Source organism: Pongo pygmaeus, chromosome 10, assembly GCF_028885625.2.
Source record: "Pongo pygmaeus isolate AG05252 chromosome 10, NHGRI_mPonPyg2-v2.0_pri, whole genome shotgun sequence".
NCBI lineage: Eukaryota > Metazoa > Chordata > Mammalia > Primates > Hominidae > Pongo > Pongo pygmaeus.
The window spans coordinates 95,318,878-95,335,923 of NC_072383.2; the positions used below are offsets into that span (position 1 = coordinate 95,318,878).

General features: G+C 38.0%; 1 protein-coding gene and 1 pseudogene across 4 annotated transcripts in view; one reads left to right on the plus strand and one right to left on the minus strand.

Annotated features, from left to right (window-relative positions):
- Positions 1 to 488: 488 nt before the first annotated feature.
- On the minus strand, positions 489 to 2,481 carry LOC129010322 (elongation factor 1-alpha 1-like; annotated as a pseudogene).
- Positions 2,482 to 6,484: 4,003 nt separating this feature from the next.
- The window catches only part of NEDD1 (NEDD1 gamma-tubulin ring complex targeting factor), a 46,010-nt gene continuing 35,448 nt past the window's right edge, over positions 6,485 to 17,046 (plus strand). Inside the window, exons 1-5 of one of the 4 annotated variants that reach the window (XM_054445390.2) lie at positions 6,690 to 6,771; positions 7,075 to 7,330; positions 9,082 to 9,225; positions 12,049 to 12,143; positions 16,446 to 16,562. In XM_054445390.2, the coding sequence (XP_054301365.1) occupies positions 9,090 to 9,225; positions 12,049 to 12,143; positions 16,446 to 16,562 (348 nt within the window). In that variant the 5' untranslated portion in view covers positions 6,690 to 6,771; positions 7,075 to 7,330; positions 9,082 to 9,089. The other 3 variants (XM_063646601.1, XM_054445389.2, XM_063646602.1) reach the window with 3 other exon arrangements.

Consider the following 17,046-nt stretch of genomic DNA (forward strand, 5'->3'; position numbering starts at 1 on the left):
ACTTTACATGTCTGAAAATGTTTTTATTCTTTCTCGACACTTGAATGATAAGACAGCTAGATAATTTTAGAGTAGTAATCATTTTTGCTCAGAAATATGGAAGTATTGTTCTACCGTCTTGTAAATTCTAGTGTTACTGTTAAGAATGGAAGTCATTCTTATTCTTTTTTTTCTCATTAAACTTTGTTTTAAGGGGTCTTAAAATTCTGTGACAGCTTTTTAGTCAAGTTGTTTCCATTAAAAATTACTGATTTTAAAAACTAATGTCTTAAAACTGCCACATGCACAAAACAGAAGAAACAAAAAAACACACAAACCCAAACATGGTCCACAAAACATTCTCCTTTCCTTCTGAAGGTTTTGCCATGCATTGTCATCATTAACCGGTCTTTTACTATTAAACTTAAATGGCCAGTTGCAACAAACAGTTCTGACACTGTTCTTCCACCACTGATTAAGACTCGAGTGGCAGGTCTCAGGGATAATATTCATTTAGCTTTCTGAGGTTTCTGGGCAGACTTGGTAACCTTGCCAGCTCCAGCAGCCTTCTGGGCCACTGTTTTTTTTTCACTGTTTTTTTGTTTGTTTGTTTTGTTTGTTCTTTTAGACGGTGTCTCGCTCTGTTGCCCAGGCTGGAGTGGAGTGGCGCGATCTCTGCTCACTACAAGCTCCGCCTCCAGGGTTCATGCCATTCTCCTGCCTCAGCCTCCTGAGTAGCTGGGACTACAGGCGCCCACCACCACGCCCAGCTAATTTTTTTGTATTTTTAGTAGAGATGGGGTTTCACCATGTTAGCCAGGATGGTCTCTATCTCCCGACCTTGTGATCTGCCCGCCTCGGCCTCCCAAAGTGCTGAGATTACAGGCATGAGCCACCGTGCCTAGCCTGGTCCACTGTTTTGATGACATCCACAGCAACTGTCTGTCTCATATCACAAACAGCAAAATGACCCAGAGGAGGATTGTCCAAGAAATTCTCAACACACTTGGGCTTTCCAGGAACCATATCAACAATGGCAACATCATCAGACTTCAAGAATTTAGGGCTATCTTCCAGCTTATTACCATAACAGCAATCAATCTTTTCCTTCAGCTCAGCAAACTTGCAAGCAATGTGAAATGTGTGACAATTCCTTAGAGGGGCATGGTCAGCATCAATATGGCCTGGATGGCTCAGGATAATCACCTGAGCAATGAAGCCAGCTGCTTCCATTGGTGGGTCATTTTTGCTGTCACTAGCAACTTTGCCACAACAAACATCTTTGACAGACACATTCTTGACATTGAAGCCCACATTGTCCCCAGGAAGAGCTTCACTCAAAGATTCATGGTACATTTATTTTTTTATTTTTTTGAGATGGAGTCTCACTCTGTTGCCCAGGCTGGAGTGCAGTGGTGTGATCTCGGCTCACTGCAACCTCTGCTTCCCAGGTTCAAGTGATCCTCCCACTTCAGCCTCCCAAGTAGCTGGGATTACAGGCATGCATCACCATGTCTGGCTAATTTTTGTATTTTTAGTAAAGTCAGGGTTTCACCATGTTGGCCAGGCTGGTCGCAAACTCCTGGCCTTATGTGATCTGCCCTCCTCGGCCTCCCAAGTGCTGGGATTACAGGCGTGAGTCACCACACCCGGCCCGTGGTGCATTTCAACAGACTTTTACTTCAGTTACAATATTGACTGGAGCAAGGGTGACCACCATATTTGGTTTGAGAACACCACTCTCCACTTGGTCCACAAGCATAGTACTACTACCATCAGTTTTGTAGACATCCTGGAGAGGCAGACACAAGGGCTTGTTAGTTGGATGAGTTGGTGGTAGGATGCAGTTCAGAGTGTCAAGCACCACGGTTCCACTGGCATTGCCATCCTTATGGGTGAATTTCATCCCTTGAACCAATGCATGTTAGCATGTGACTTGAGCATGTCACTATTCCAACCAGAAATTGGCACAAATGTTACTGTGTCCAGGTTGTAGCCAATTTGCTTAATATAAGTGCTGTCGTTTTTCGCAATTTCCTCTTCTGGCCATAGGGTGGCTCAGTGGAACTCATTTTGTTAACACTAACAATTGGTTGCTTCATACCCAGTGTATAAGGAAGAACACCATGATCATGGGTCTGCCCATTCTTGGAGATGCCACCTTCAAATTCACCAATGTCAGGAGCAACAATCAGGACAGGAAAGTCAGCCTGAGATGTGCCTGGATTCATGTTTATGATAAAATCTCTGTGTCCTGAGACATCAAATTTCCATGGGGAGGTATCAATGGTGATACCACGTTCAGTCTCAGCTTTCAGTTTATCCAAGACCCAGGCATGGGAAGGAGCCCTTTTCCATCTCAGCAGCTTCCTTCTCAGATTTTTCCATGATTCTTTTGTTGATGCTACCATATTTGTTGATCAGATGATCAGTGATGGTGGACTTGCCCAAATCTATGTGTCCAATGACGACGATGTTGATATGAGTCTTTTCCTTTCCCATTTTAGCCTTTAGGAGTGGTTTTCACGACACCTGTGTTCTGGCAGGAAGCCCATTGTGAAAAAGCCATTCTGATATTTGAAATTTGTTTAGTAACTTTTTTTTTGAGAATATTTAAGGCCTTTCAAGCCAGTGTTATTAAATTTGACAATTTTTGTTTTGTTGTGTCTTTCTTTTTAAGACTTAACTTTGTTTTTCTCTTACAGGTGAAGAACATCATTTTATTTCTTAATAATTAGGAACTCTTTGTTCCTGAGATCTTTTTAAAAATAAATTTATTGGTGCATCATATACAAACAACAAATTGCATTATTTAAACCTGATATCTTAATAACATTGAGTCTTCTATCTCATGAACATGATACAGCTCTTCATTATTTAGGTCTTTAACTTCTCTCAGTAATGTTTTGTAGTTTTCAATGCATAATTATTGAACATATTTTAGTACATTTATGTGTAAATATTTCATACATCTGGATGTTGTTGGAAATGAAATTGTAATTTTTATTTTTCTGATTGTTTATTGCTAGGTTATAGAATTCTATTTTTGTATATTGACCTTGCATAGGACTTGCTGAATTCACATAGCTCTAGGAGTTTTTTTTCTGGATTCCTTATGATTTTACAGTACACAATCATGCTGTCTGCAATAAAGAGAGTTTTACTTCTTCCCTTCCACTCTGTATACTTGCTGTTTTCTTCTTCTCCTCTCCCTTCTCCTCCTTTCTCCTCTTCCTATTTCCTCTTCTCTTTCTTTTCATCTTCTTGTCTTATTGCACTGCCTAGGGCCTCCAGAAGAATGTTGAATAGGAGTACTAGTAAGACTGGGTGTTCTTGTGTTAATCTTAGGAGAAGACATTCAGTCTTTCATCATTAACTAAGGTGCTCTCTGTAGGCTTTTTGTAGACGCCCTCGAACCAGTTGAGGATGTTTCCTTCCCTTGTTTTTTTCAGTTTGTCGAGCATTTTAAATCATGGATAGATGTTAAATTTTAAAAAAATGTTTTTGCTTCATCTATTGATATAATTATATGGGCTTTCTCCCTCATTTTGTTAATATGGTGAATTATGTTAATTGATTTTTGAGTGTTAAACCACTCTTGGATTTCTCGAATAAATCTCACTTGATCATAATCCTTTTTATAAATTACTGGATTTACTTTGCATATATATGTGTATCTATATAATTTTGTCTCCATGCATAAGGGATATGAGTTATGGATATTTCTTATAATGTCTTTTTCTGGTTTAGTATCAGAGTAATACTGCCTCTAAAAAATGGGTTTAGCAAATATTCTCTTCTTTTCTGTTTTCCTAAAATGTTGAATTATTTCTTCATGTGTTTGATAGAATTCAACAGTAAAGCCATTTGATCCTGGGGTTCCTCTGTGAGATGGCTTTCTTAATTTTGAATTCAATTTTTATGGTACATATAGGGCTATCATATTATCTATTGTTTCTTGTGTCAGTTTTAATATTTGTCTTTCAAGGTATTCATTTGTTTTAGTTGTGATCAAATTTATTGACATGGAGTTGTTTATCCTATTCCCTTATTTTTGTAAATATCCTTTGGATTTGTATTGATGGCTTCTCTTTCAATCTTGATATTGGTGATTTGTGTTTTCTCTTTCTTATTGATAAGTCTAGCTAGAGATTTCTCAATTTTATTAATCATTTCAAAAATCAGCTTTTGGTTTCATTGATTTTTCTCTATTGGTCATCTTTTTTCAATTTCATTGTTCTGTACTCTAATCTTTGTGTTTAATTTGTTCTCTAAGTTTCTTAAGAGAGAGCATAGATAATTGATTTTGGACTTTTCTTTTTTCATAATATAAATACTGATTTCATAATATAAGCACTGATTTAGCTGTTTCTATGAATTTTTATCGTATTTTACTTATCACTCAGTTCAAATATTTTCTGTTATTATTAATATTTGTGATTTTTTTCCTTCACCTATGGGTTATTAGAAGTAAGGTTGTTTTATTTCAATTTTGGGGCTTTTCTAGATGTGTTATTGTTTTTTATTTATATTTAATACTGTTGTGATCAGAGAGTATGGTCTGTAAGATTTATTCTGTTAAAAATCAATTGACTTGTTTTATAGCCCAATATATACTCTATCTTCATGTGTATTTCAAAAGAATGTTTATCCTGCAGTAGTTGGCTATAGTGTTCTATAAATGTCAGTTAAAATAGTTGATAGTGTACAGATCTTCCACATCTTTTCTGATTTGTTTTTCGTATCTGGATGTTCTATGAATTACTGAGAAAATTCTGTCAGTCTCCAACAATGACTATGGGTATGCCTTTTTCCTCCTTTAGCTTTGATACTTATTCTTCATATATTTCAAAATTCTCTTATGTTCACATATACACTTAAAATTCATAATGGCTTGTGGTTATTTACCATTTTATCATTATGAAATATTTCTCCTTGTCTCTAGAAATATTCTTTGTCGTGTTGGCTACTTTTGGAAATCTGTATATGTTTATATAATTCATATATTAGCAAGGCTTCTAACATTTGGCATCTATTGTTCATTAAACTATTATACAGAACTGAGGAAACAGTGTGTACATAGGCACAGAGGCACGGACAAAAATGACAGGACTGTTCCAGGGCCAGTAAGATTTGATGAGGCCGCAGCATCAGTGAGGACAGAGGAATGCAGGTTTCCATTTGGCCCTTTACGCTGTGTTATGGCTCTTGACTGTATAGCATAAAGGTTTGGGACAGTCTTTGCAGTCTCATGGTCCCAGGCTTAACTTCCGAATCTACCATTTATTAAACTTGTGACCTTGGACAAGTTACTTAACCACTATTTCCTCATATGTAAAATGGGGACAAATAATAGCACATACTTCATGTGTTTTTAGAAAGATGAAATGATATATATATATAGCATACATACACATTACGTCTATATACACAAATACAGTGCTTAGTAAAGTGTTCAATAAATATCTATTTTTATATGTATAACTAGTATCATATCATATAATATGTGTATATTATATTACGTGTATTATTATATATATTTTCATATAGTCTAGTCTCAATTTTCCTGCTGGCTTCAATTTTCAGAGATTTAATTAATTGCCCTTTTTGTTTGAAGCTTTCTTTTCTCCATTTGCTCCCAGTCTCCCTGCCCCCACTCCCTTACTCTACTTTCTTAGTTCCCAACTTTCTGGGCCTCCTCCCTGCCCAAATTGGATTTCATAGCCTCAAGAACTGCAGACTGTACAATTAAGGTAGTTGCTACTTGCTATCTTTCTCCTTCTGCCACTCCCCCATGAACCTCAATAACCTGGCTACGATTTCAATTTCTGCTCTGAAAAAAGTGCACTTATTAGAATTTTCCAATTATCTGCAATATGAATGCAGATAACTGGGGCTTATGTACCTAGTTCAGAAACACAACCCATGTAGTTGTGATGAAAGAATAACACTGTTTGCAGAAGAAATGCTCTATATTTATGATAAATATTCTCAGCAAAAATTGTCAGTAGAGCTATAAAAGGACCTTTGGAAGGGGCACTTGAAAACTCGGCTCAGCAACTTCCTTTTCCACCTTGAAGCATCCCCTTCAAAAGAACTCCCAACCAGGTGATGTTTGATGTTCCTGACCTTGCAGCATGATGCGAAAGAAAGATCATGGGTTTTGAAGTAGGTTAGTGCAGACGCCTACTCTTTGGGTTATTTCTCAGCCTGAGCGCGTTTCCTGGCTTGTAAATTGCATGTAGGAATCCTTCCTAAATCCACATCCACAAGTTTCCCTTATTATGGGTCTTCGTGCATCTTATACCTTTCATGATCATAGTTTCACTTTCCATTTAAGTATCTAATAACGTCAGCTTCCTATAGTGGATTGTATGCTCCACAAGGCCAAGGACCACGAGAATTCACTGTACCCCTGTATCCCCAGGCTAAACCATCACTGTACACCCAAGAGTCTAGCACAGTGCCTGGCACACAGTAAAGAGCAAGTGAATGACAAAGGAGCAGTTGACAGTGGCCAGAGATCCGTCGCTGCGGCGTGGAGAGAGCCGCTCCGGCCCGCAGCTCCCGCCCTGGCACTGGGATAACTTCCCCCGCGGATGCCCAGCGCCGCCCTGACCAGACTCTGTACCCCGACTCCTGTCCGGCCAGGAGCCACAGCCACACGCAGCGCCTCGCCCCGTGACGTCACTCGGGGCGGGACTTCCGGCCGCCGAAGTTTAACAGTCCAGGCGGGAGCCGGAAGCCCAGCGCGGAGCGGGCCGCGGCCCCCTGTTGTGTTGCTGTGGAGAGGTGAGGTTCCGGAGGCCGTGAGGTCAGCGGGCCCCCGCCCGCCGCGTCCGTGCACCCTCGCGATCCTAAGACCCGCTTCGTCCCCCTCAGAGGGCGGGGCGGAGGTCCTTGGGCTTCGCGCGTCCGGAGCAGTTGCTGGGTGGGGGTACGGCGGCGCGCTGGGCTGGGAAGTGTCCGGGGAGGCGCGGGCCGGGGTCGCGCACCTCCCGGAGCCTTGTGGGGTGTGCTGCCTCCGAAAAGTTTGCGTCGTCTCCACAAGTCTGTCTTCTTTTTTGTCAACCTCAAGTACTTTTCTTTTGGCAGGAACTCGGATGCATTTTACAGGGTAGCCTCAGTTGAGCTGTTGTCCTGCAAGTAAAGTGTATTTTTGGTGATTGAAAGTTGGAGAACTTTCATTTCAGCTGAGTGGTGTAGTTGAATTGATTCCTGTAGCCGCTGTCCCTAAACCCAGGCCGACGTTACCGCCTTGTGTGCTGACTGCTCGCTTTCGACCGGACCCTCTTTGAGGGACTGATGTAAAGTCTCTCCCTTAAATGTGCTCAGTTCTCAGAAGACCGAGGTAGGTGGGCAGATGGTCCTCTTCCCCGCCCCGCTTTAAGAGCGGAAAACAAACGTTAAATCACCTGGCGAGTTATGTTTCCTAAGTTGGAGCAGGTCGTTTGAACCCAGTTTTTCTGAGCCCAGGCCTCAGTGATCTACCCACTACACCCCGCAGCTCAGCAGGCCTGGTGTAAGATGCAGGTAGACACAGCTTGCAGTTGTGGTTACAGGGCTTAGAGATCGCTTTTCCAGCAATTCATTAGTTGTTCCTTGACTTGGGAACCAAGGGGGCACGTGTTACACATGTTTAAGGCTCCAAATCCAAACATTGTGTTACATCTCGACAGGTGACTTTAATGGCTTTTAGTAGCACTGTATCCGATGAATGGAGCATAAGGAAGCACATGAGTGAATTACATTAACTTTTTGTCTCGAGAATGAAACCTTTCTATAATTCTGTCTTTAACTTGTCCTCTGAAATGGCTTATACTAGACGTAGGTGTGCTGTTGTATTGGTGACTCGGGGACCTGTCTGTGACATCACTAATGCTGTGCAGTAGTCTTGCACTTTCCATACTAGGAAGGTGTGGGAGGTATAATTCTGTGCCCTGTCCCTTTCCTTTTCTCCCATGTACTTTTGAGCATCTTTTTTCATTACTACCTGTTGCTCTTTAAAGTGCCTGCCTAGAGCAGCTTCTTTGCCTTCTGTTTTCTAGACTTCCTTGGTTTGTGAAATCACCTTGTTAGAATTACGTGTTTCGGCTGTATACTCTGAATAAATGATTGAAGTCATTGTAGTCCAAGTATTGGTATAGGGACTTAGTGGCATCTCATTTGACCATACTGCTAATTTTAGAGTTTTGGAAAAACTGGTGTGACTGGATTCTTACTTGCAGAAATGCTAGTTTATCATACATTTTTTTAAAAATTAGGAAGTTACTTATTAGTAGTTATTTGTTGAGAAACTGCTGTGTGCCAGGAATGTTTCAAGACTCTGGTGTGGAGAGACAGACATTGTTATGAGAACAAATAAAAATTTCAGATAGTGGCTGGGCGTGGTGGTGCATGCCAGTAATCCCAGCTACTCGGGAGGCTGAGGTGGGAGAATCACTTGAACCTGGAAGGCGGAGGTTGCGGTGAGCGGAGATCGCACCATTGCACTCCACCCTGGACAAGAGTGAAACTCCGTCTCAAAAAAAAAAAAAAAAAAAAATTCAGATACTAGGAAGTGCTATGAAAAAAAATGAAATCAGGTATTGGGATATAGGGTAAACTGGTAAGTCCCTTACCAGGTAAGGAAGAGACTGCTTTAGCCAGGGTGGTCAGGAAAGGCCTTTCTTAGGAGGAAACATTTGAGCTAAGACCTGAATGATGAGAAGGAGACGACCATGGGAATCTGGGGAGAACATCTTAGGCACAGGGAGCAGCAAATGAAAAGACACTGAGGTGAGAATGACCTTGCCTTTGCATGAGGCAGAGAGAAGGCCAGTGAAAAGAAAGAGGAGAGTTACATAGGGGCCAGGACATGTAAGGCAGGTTAAGCAGGCTGGATTTCATTATCATTACTGTGAGGAGCCATTGGAAGGGTCAGCTAAGAGAATGCGACCTGGCTTATGCTTTAGGAAAATCACTTCAACTACTTTGGTGAGTGCACTGTTTGGAACAAAAATGAATGAGTTAGAGCCACTTGTTTTAGATTAGATTTTGACCTTTTTTTGAGTACGTCTATTCTTAAATGTTTTTAAAATATCTGTTTTAAACTATTTGTAGGCGCAGTCATGCAGGAAAACCTCAGGTTTGCTTCATCAGGAGATGATATTAAAATATGGGATGCTTCATCTATGACATTGGTGGATAAATTCAACCCACACACATCACCACATGGAATCAGCTCAATATGTTGGAGCAGCAATAGTATCCTTTAAAAAAAAAAAACACACACAAACCACTTATTAGGTTAAACAACCACTGTCAATGAAACTTTTGCATGTGCCTCCTACTGAGTAATGTATTTTGCATTGCTACCAAGGATAGATAACATAAAATAGATTTACAAAACAATATATCATATGAATGCACTCTGATTTTATCTGTTGCGTTCATTTAAAAAAAATTTAGTTACAACCCACTTCATTTGAAAACACTGCTATTATAAAACGTATATTCTGTCTACACCATAGAATTAGTTATCAAAAGTTTCTTATTGAACCAAATGGAATAAGGTTGATAGTTGTGGAAATAATTCCAAAAGGTTTTGGAATGAGTTTTTGCGTCTACATTTGGGTATTTGTGGATCTGAACTGAAAAAGACAGAACTTGAAAGCAGAAGCAAGTTGGGGAGGAGATAAAAAATTGTCCAATATCTCCATCTTACTAATGTACTCTCCATATCTTCCTTCCTCTCTGTGTGTGTGATGAAAATTACATTATTTCCTAAACAGACATAGTAAAGTTACCTAGATTGAATTTTTCTAAGCTTTTTATGTTTCTGATTGACACCTTCCCTTTCTTGGTGAGCTCCTCAATGTGGATAAAAGAAAATGAGGGAGTGAAGACTGTAAACTACGGTTTCTGAACCCTGTGCTATTGACTTTTTGGGGCAGAAAATTTGTTGTGGACCTTTCATGTATGTTGTACCATGTGGAGAAGGTTTATTGGTCTTCACTTCTTAGGCACCAATAGCCTCTAGTTGTGACAACCAAAAACGTTTCCAGAATTGCCTGAATCACTCCCAGTAGAGAACCACTGCTGTAATCACAGTACTCCTATCACATTTTATATGAAAATGTTTTATGTAATTGGTACATTAGAAATTTTCTTTTGTGAAACTCATACGCTATTTCTTAAATTAAGATTTAACATTTGTCTGATTTTTATCAACACCAAAGTTTCTACTTTCTGATGAAAAAAATCAAAGCTTTAAAATGTGACTGGTTCAGGAACAAAAATATTAAAAGTTTTATATGACCCTTACTATTCTTGCATGTATATAACAAGAAGGACAAATTTTCTTACTGAATTAAATTTACCTCCTTATCATTCCTTGATTTTGCAGTAAAACAAATTACTTTGGTACTCTGTTAATCAAACTCATGGTTTGGTTTAAATGAAGTGACTACATTTTTGAAGGACTTTCCAGATGTGTAGTAGGGAAAATATTTTAAAGAGAGCGACAAGTATATGAAGTTGCTGTTCTCTATTTTTAGATTTTCATTATGTTTAGAGCTTAATTTTCCCTCTTACTATATAAGAGAAAAGTACCAATTTGTAGTAAGATTATTTTTTGGTTGACTTTTGTTTTAAGTTTTACTAGGAGTTGGCATTTACTGATGTGCTAGTTAATATTCTAACAACAAAACTGATGTAGCTATGAGACAGTGTTGTATGGCTTTTGGAAATTGGTCTTATAGTTTTCTTGCATGAGCAGATGTGCACCGAAAGCCTTCATACAGTCTTATTCTTAATAAGGCTTTGATCACTTCCATGGAGGTTAATTACTGAAGAACAAAGAGTTCCCAGCCTTAGCAACTTTGGTCCACATAGTATAGATTCCAAGAATGGGGTTAATGTGAGACACCAGAGAGATTAGTTTTTTGTTTCTTGTCCTTTAACTTATGTTCCTCACTTTCTCATGATTTCTAAAACTACAAGAGAAATAAAAAAGTAACTAGATTACCCACCCACATTATGTTTCAGTCCTTTTTTTTCTATATTTTAAGGAGAAAAGTAGTGGTAAACAGAGGAAGAAGTCAAGGAAAGGGAAATAGTTTTTCTCGCTATGGTAATATCTAGGTAGAAATGATTTGATTTGCATCATGTATCATAATAAAATTACAGTCTATGCTCTGTTTACAAAATACCTGAAAGTTATGCAGAACATTCAAAAGTTAATGCAGTTAGGGATTCTGAGTGTCTAATTAACCTTTCTCCATTGCTTTTACTCACAGATTTTAATTGCTAAAAAGCACAGATTTAAACTTCTGATATTTTAACTTGTTATGGCTGTCAAAATCAGACTCTTATTCTTAGTTATATTATTGTATTTAATCATTTTAGTTTTAAAATACTTACTGTTTTGTGTTTACTAATTGTTCCACTTACAATTCATGTAAAATAAGGTAAATAAAATTATATTTTATTTAAAAATTAAAACTCGTAACAATTCCTATTTAACCATACGTATTTATAAAATATTTGCAAGTTACTGTAATATTCATTCTTAATTTAAGATTGAAACATTCTATCACAAAAATTCATGTTCTGGGAAAATATCAGGCCTTTTTTTTTTAAATAGAAAAATAGTAGACTAGTGTGGATGTTTGCTTCCTAGTTTAGATTGTTACCAAGCACTAGGTTAGTAAATATCTTGAACAGTTTCTGTAGATGAAAAGGTTGATTGATATTTGCTGATGCTGCTTTTATCATGCTCTCATTCTTGAAGGATAAAATTAGCCCTTCTGGCCTACTTTGAAAACAGAGTAGTATTTCACGTGGGTTAAATAGCTTTTGAGTGATAGCAGAGCCAGAAAGAAGGCTAGTTCTTCCCTGCAGTAGTAGCAAAGAGAATTAGTCTTAGTAATTATTAATAGTAATGTGAGCCATTTTTGAAAGCTACTCTGTAAGCTATACTCATTGCTTGTCTTCTTAGTGTGTTTGCTTTTATAATTGCAATTCTTATAATAGTCTAGTGCTATAGATGTTCATGGATTGTTTGATGCTCCATAACTCTTCATTTAGATAACTTTTTAGTAACAGCATCTTCCAGTGGCGACAAAATAGTTGTCTCAAGTTGCAAATGTAAACCTGTTCCACTTTTAGAGCTTGCTGAAGGGGTAAGTGATTTTTTTTTTTTTAACTTTTAAAAATCTTAGTTTTGCTTGACTGGCAATTGCTTGTTTATTGTGGTGCTTGGGACTAAATATAAAGGTTTTTAAAAGCATTATTTTTAACTTAAGCCAAAATAATATAGTAACACTTAAAAATGAGATATGTGTACTTACTGAAGTATTTTTAGGTAAAATAGTTTTGAATATAGGGGAACAATTGAAGACTTGAATTTTGTTGACTAGGCACTTCATTTCTCCATTTTCCTTCAGTGGGAGAGGATCCCTGTTGCTGCTATTTTAGGGCGATGTCCCACATAGGTTACTAGGTTGACCTGAGCATATAAACTCTAATGACACAGCACTGCTTTACTGATCTTGGGCTCAGGACCATCAGGAACAGACTCACAGCTGATGGTAGCCCTCTGCTTCAGATTCTGTCCACCTGTACTGAGGGGCCTGTCTGAGCCTCCTCCATACTCTCCTTAAACAGGTTGGCTTTGTCAAAATGAGCTTAGGTCCCAGGGCGTTTAAATGAAGCTCTCACTACGTACTGTTGCCTTATCCTTGTTTTTTTTTTCTTTTGAGATGGAGTCTCGCTCTGTTGCCCAGGCTGGAGTGCAATGGTGCAATCTTGGCTCACTGCAGCCTCTGCCTCCCCAGTTCAAGCGATTCTCCTGCCTCTCAAGTAGCAGGAATTACAGGTGTCCACCACCATGCCTGGCTAATTTTTGTATTTTTAGTAGAGACGGGGTTTCACCATGTTGGCCAGGCTGGTCTTGAACTCCTGACCTCATGATCTGCCCGCCTCGGCCTCCCAAAGTGCTGGGATTACAGGCGTGAGCCACGGCACCCAGCCTATCCTTTTGTTTCATAAGTTAATCCCTCTGATTAAGGATAATACTGGCTTCTTCATTTCTAGTCACACACTCTTTGAAAGCTATTTCTTTTTTAAATAAGATAAGATTTAAATAAAAAGGTATGAGTAGTTGATAGCTTTTTTTTTTTTTTTAGTTTCAAAGTTTTTCTAGCAGATCTTAAATTATTATGAATTGTCATAATTTTACACACTGGGATAGATAAAGTAGCCCAATTAGAAAGAAAACAGCAGGACAACTGAATAAAAGCTCAACTAATTTAAAGAGGACTCATGATTTTTATCAATCCTCTCCTAAAGGTATCCAGTGGGATTGACCTGAACTTCAGTTCTAACCCACAGATGTTGGAGTCTGGGACAGAGGGAATATCTGCTAACAGTAGAAAATGGAGTTTGAGGCACTCTGTTTAGCCTGACTTAAGCAAAATCAAGGCATAGAATGTCTCTGGTCGATAAAAGGCAGACTGAAGTCTTCAAGGGCAGGCAAAACATCTTAACCATCTTTGGATCTTTGTATCCTAAGATGTTCAAAAAACATTTGTTAATGTCAGCATCAAAACAATTTCAACTTCTACTCTACCACTATATATGTGTACTACTGTTATGCATTATGCCTTAGAATCAGTAAATCAGTATTTGGGAGCTTTTTTTTTTAAAGTATAAAAATAACACATGGCATTTACAAGTGTGACATAATTCTAAGAGTTTTGTGAATATTCCAAATTAGTTGCTATGATTCTTAGCCCTCTTTCCCATAGTTAACAAATTGTATCATAATGCTGTTGGATAAAAGTAAGATTAGTTGAGTTCAAATTTTCAATCTATTTTAATTTAGTTATGAAAATATTTGCAAACATTGGTTTTTTAGCTTTTACTGGTAATGTTTAAAGTAACATATTAATGTGCTAATAACCTTTTTGTAACTTCCAAGTCCTCTTACTCATGTATTATTTGAGGCATAGACCTTTTCTACTTGAGAAAATAAATTATGATCCTACTCATTTTAAAATTTTACAGTAGAACTTTAAGTTCATATTTATTTTCTTTGATTTTGTGTTTCACCTCTTTAAAGTAGAATGTACCTTTGCCTTGCACCTTGAGCAGTACAGGATTCCTGTAATAACCACACAATTTCCTTTAATTATTTAAGTTCATTAGTTGCATTAATAATACATTATCATAAAAAAGACCTATCAATAGGGTTAGCCAGCTCTAAATATAATTTTTATTTTGAGCGCTTAAGAGTAATTGTAGTTGTTCTGATGATTGGAGTCCCAATATATTGATCTTCAATGGACACCATCTTTTTCTGTTTTATTTAAAGGCTGTTTTGATAGCTCTTAGCAAACTGTCCTGATTTGCAGTGACAACCAGACTCTGAATCTTTTTAGTCTCCCTCAACCAAAGTCAATTCCTAGAATGGTATCTGCAGGAGAATTACAGCAACTATACTGAAACATTGATGTTGTGTGCATCTTGCTATTTTTATATGTTAGTTGATACTCTTGGTCAAAATTTCAGAGCTAGAAGGAACCCTGGGGTCCACAGACTTGAACACAAATCTATTTGATTTCCTTGAAGCATTTTTGACCCCCTTAAAAGCCGTTGGATCCATGTGGAAGAAAGACAGTAAGAGAGTGGCTCTTTAGTACAAGATTAGCATGTTTATAGTATTTGAACATGCAATGGGGGAAGGGCTAGAGGAAGGGGATCATATGCACCCTTTAAAGAATCTCTTTTGAGCAGAGGATATTTTTGAGAAGCATGGATTCTCAAAGTAAGAACAGTAGATCTAGTCTTCACCTTTCATTTCTCAAATGCAGAAACATAGGCTCAGAAAGGTGAGATGATTTGCCTAAACCTACATAGCTTGCCTTTTAACTTTTATTGAAGTCATAAAATGTCTCCTTTGAATTTGAAGAATCCAAGGATGCACTGTGGAAGTTACAACTAATGTAACTTCGTAGTGCATCTAAAGGTTACATAGGAAAAAAATGCAACACTGTTCTGTGTAGCATAGTTACTGATGGCACCACCAAATTGGTGACACTCAAAGATACTCGTTGAGAAGAACTTGACAACATCTGTATTTTTAGCCATTCTATAAAGATGGAGCATGGGTATGGGCCTTGTGCTAGTGAAACTGACGTTCTGGCAGGGGACAGGCAGTAAACTAGTAAACAAAAAATACCCAGATATTGGTAAGTTATCATGCAGATAACTAAAATAAGATATTGTGATAGCAAGTTACATTAGGTAGCCAATGGAGGTCCCTTGAAGTGTGGTGGCACTTAAGTTGATACCTGTTGACGAGAAAGTCTTCCAAACAGGGTTCAGCGAATTTAGCTTTCTAGGCAAGGAGAATAGCTGTGTAGAAGCCTTGAGGCAAATATAGGGTTGTATATTTAAGGAATGGAAGGTCAGTATGGCTGGAGAATTAGTGGATGAGGGAGAAAATGGTAACAGATGAGGTAGGGCCCAAATAATAGGACTTCAAAAGCCAGGTAAATGGAGTTTATTCTTAGTGTGATTGGAAGCCGTTGAAGATTTTTAAACAGGAAGGAGACATGATCTGATTTACGTTTTTAAAGTCCACCCTGCTTATGAAGGATGGAATACAGGAGAGCAGGAGTGGAAACAGAGAAACCAGTTAGGAAGCTGCTGTCGTAGTTTGGTAAGGTTTGGGTTAGTGTTAGTAGTAGCTATAGATAAAGGGGAGCCCATGTGGGATTCATTCTTGGGTTGGAGTTTAGAGAGCTTACTGATAGATTGGAGGGGAGGGAGAACAAGAAATCAAGGGTTATTCTGAGAAACGGATAACCAGTTTCTCAGTTTTTAATCTTGAGAAACTGGATGGTGTCTTTACAGAGATGGGGAACAGTTGAGGTCAGGCTTTGATGACCTGATGTCTGAGACTTGGTCTCCTTAACAGGGAGATTTGCTGGAAGACTTAGGGCAAGTATCTTGACTTCTTAAAAAAAAACTTACCCATCGGTAAAATGAGGGCTGTAAACTGGAAATTCTTTTAAAGTCTCTTCTATTTTTAGCATTTTTGAGCTGGTGATTGATTTTAATGTAGGATATTCTGTGGAAATATAAGAGCAGGCTTTATCAAGGGGAGATAGGATAGGCAAACAAGCCCTGATGGGAGACCAGGACTGCCAGTGTTTAAGCTTCCTGTGTCGTCACCGGTCCACAGAAGTGAACACAAATCTATTTGATTTCCTTGAAGCATTTTTGACCCCCTTAAAAGCTGTTGGATCCATGTGGAAGAAAGACAATGAGAGAGTGGCTCTTTAGTACAAGATTAGCATGTTTATAGTATTTAATTTAACCAGTATTTATCATATGCTTACTAAGTGTTGGATGAGACCTGAAAGTCAGATCTGGGCTCTGTTAAATTAAGGTAACTTTTTTTTTTTTTTTTAAAATAGCAAAAGCAGACATGTGTCAATTTAAATTCTACATCTATGTATTTGGTAAGCGGAGGCCTAAATAACACTGTTAATATTTGGGATTTAAAATCAAAAAGAGTTCATCGATCTCTTAAGGTAAGCAATTAAAAAAAAATCTTCACGAAAAAATGGATATCTTAATGCATTTAGAGTACTTACCAAGCTTTTATTTTTGAGCTTTTATGATAAAAATAAGAGGCTTCAGAATTGAACTAAGATTTGTTAGGGAAAATAAAGGTGCTATTTAGCCAAAAACTTGTTTTTATGTCTTTTTGCTTACATGTATAGCATTAATGCATATGATCAACATTTAAAACTTTTTTCTTGTTTTTTCATTTAGTTCTACTCTTATTTGAATGAACCACTTCACTCATTTTTTTCTAAACAATGGTTTGTGGTCATCAGGGATCTTTCCTTAGGGCAAGCTGGAAAAAATGAGAGTTGTTTTGTGATGATAGTATTCAATATAGTAATCAGAGTTGGAGGGTCAGCTTTTTAGTTACGTAGTATATTTGCTGCTCTTGTTTGTGTTTTTTTGTGTGTGTGTGTTTGTATTTTTAACTTGGTAATATTTTGTAAA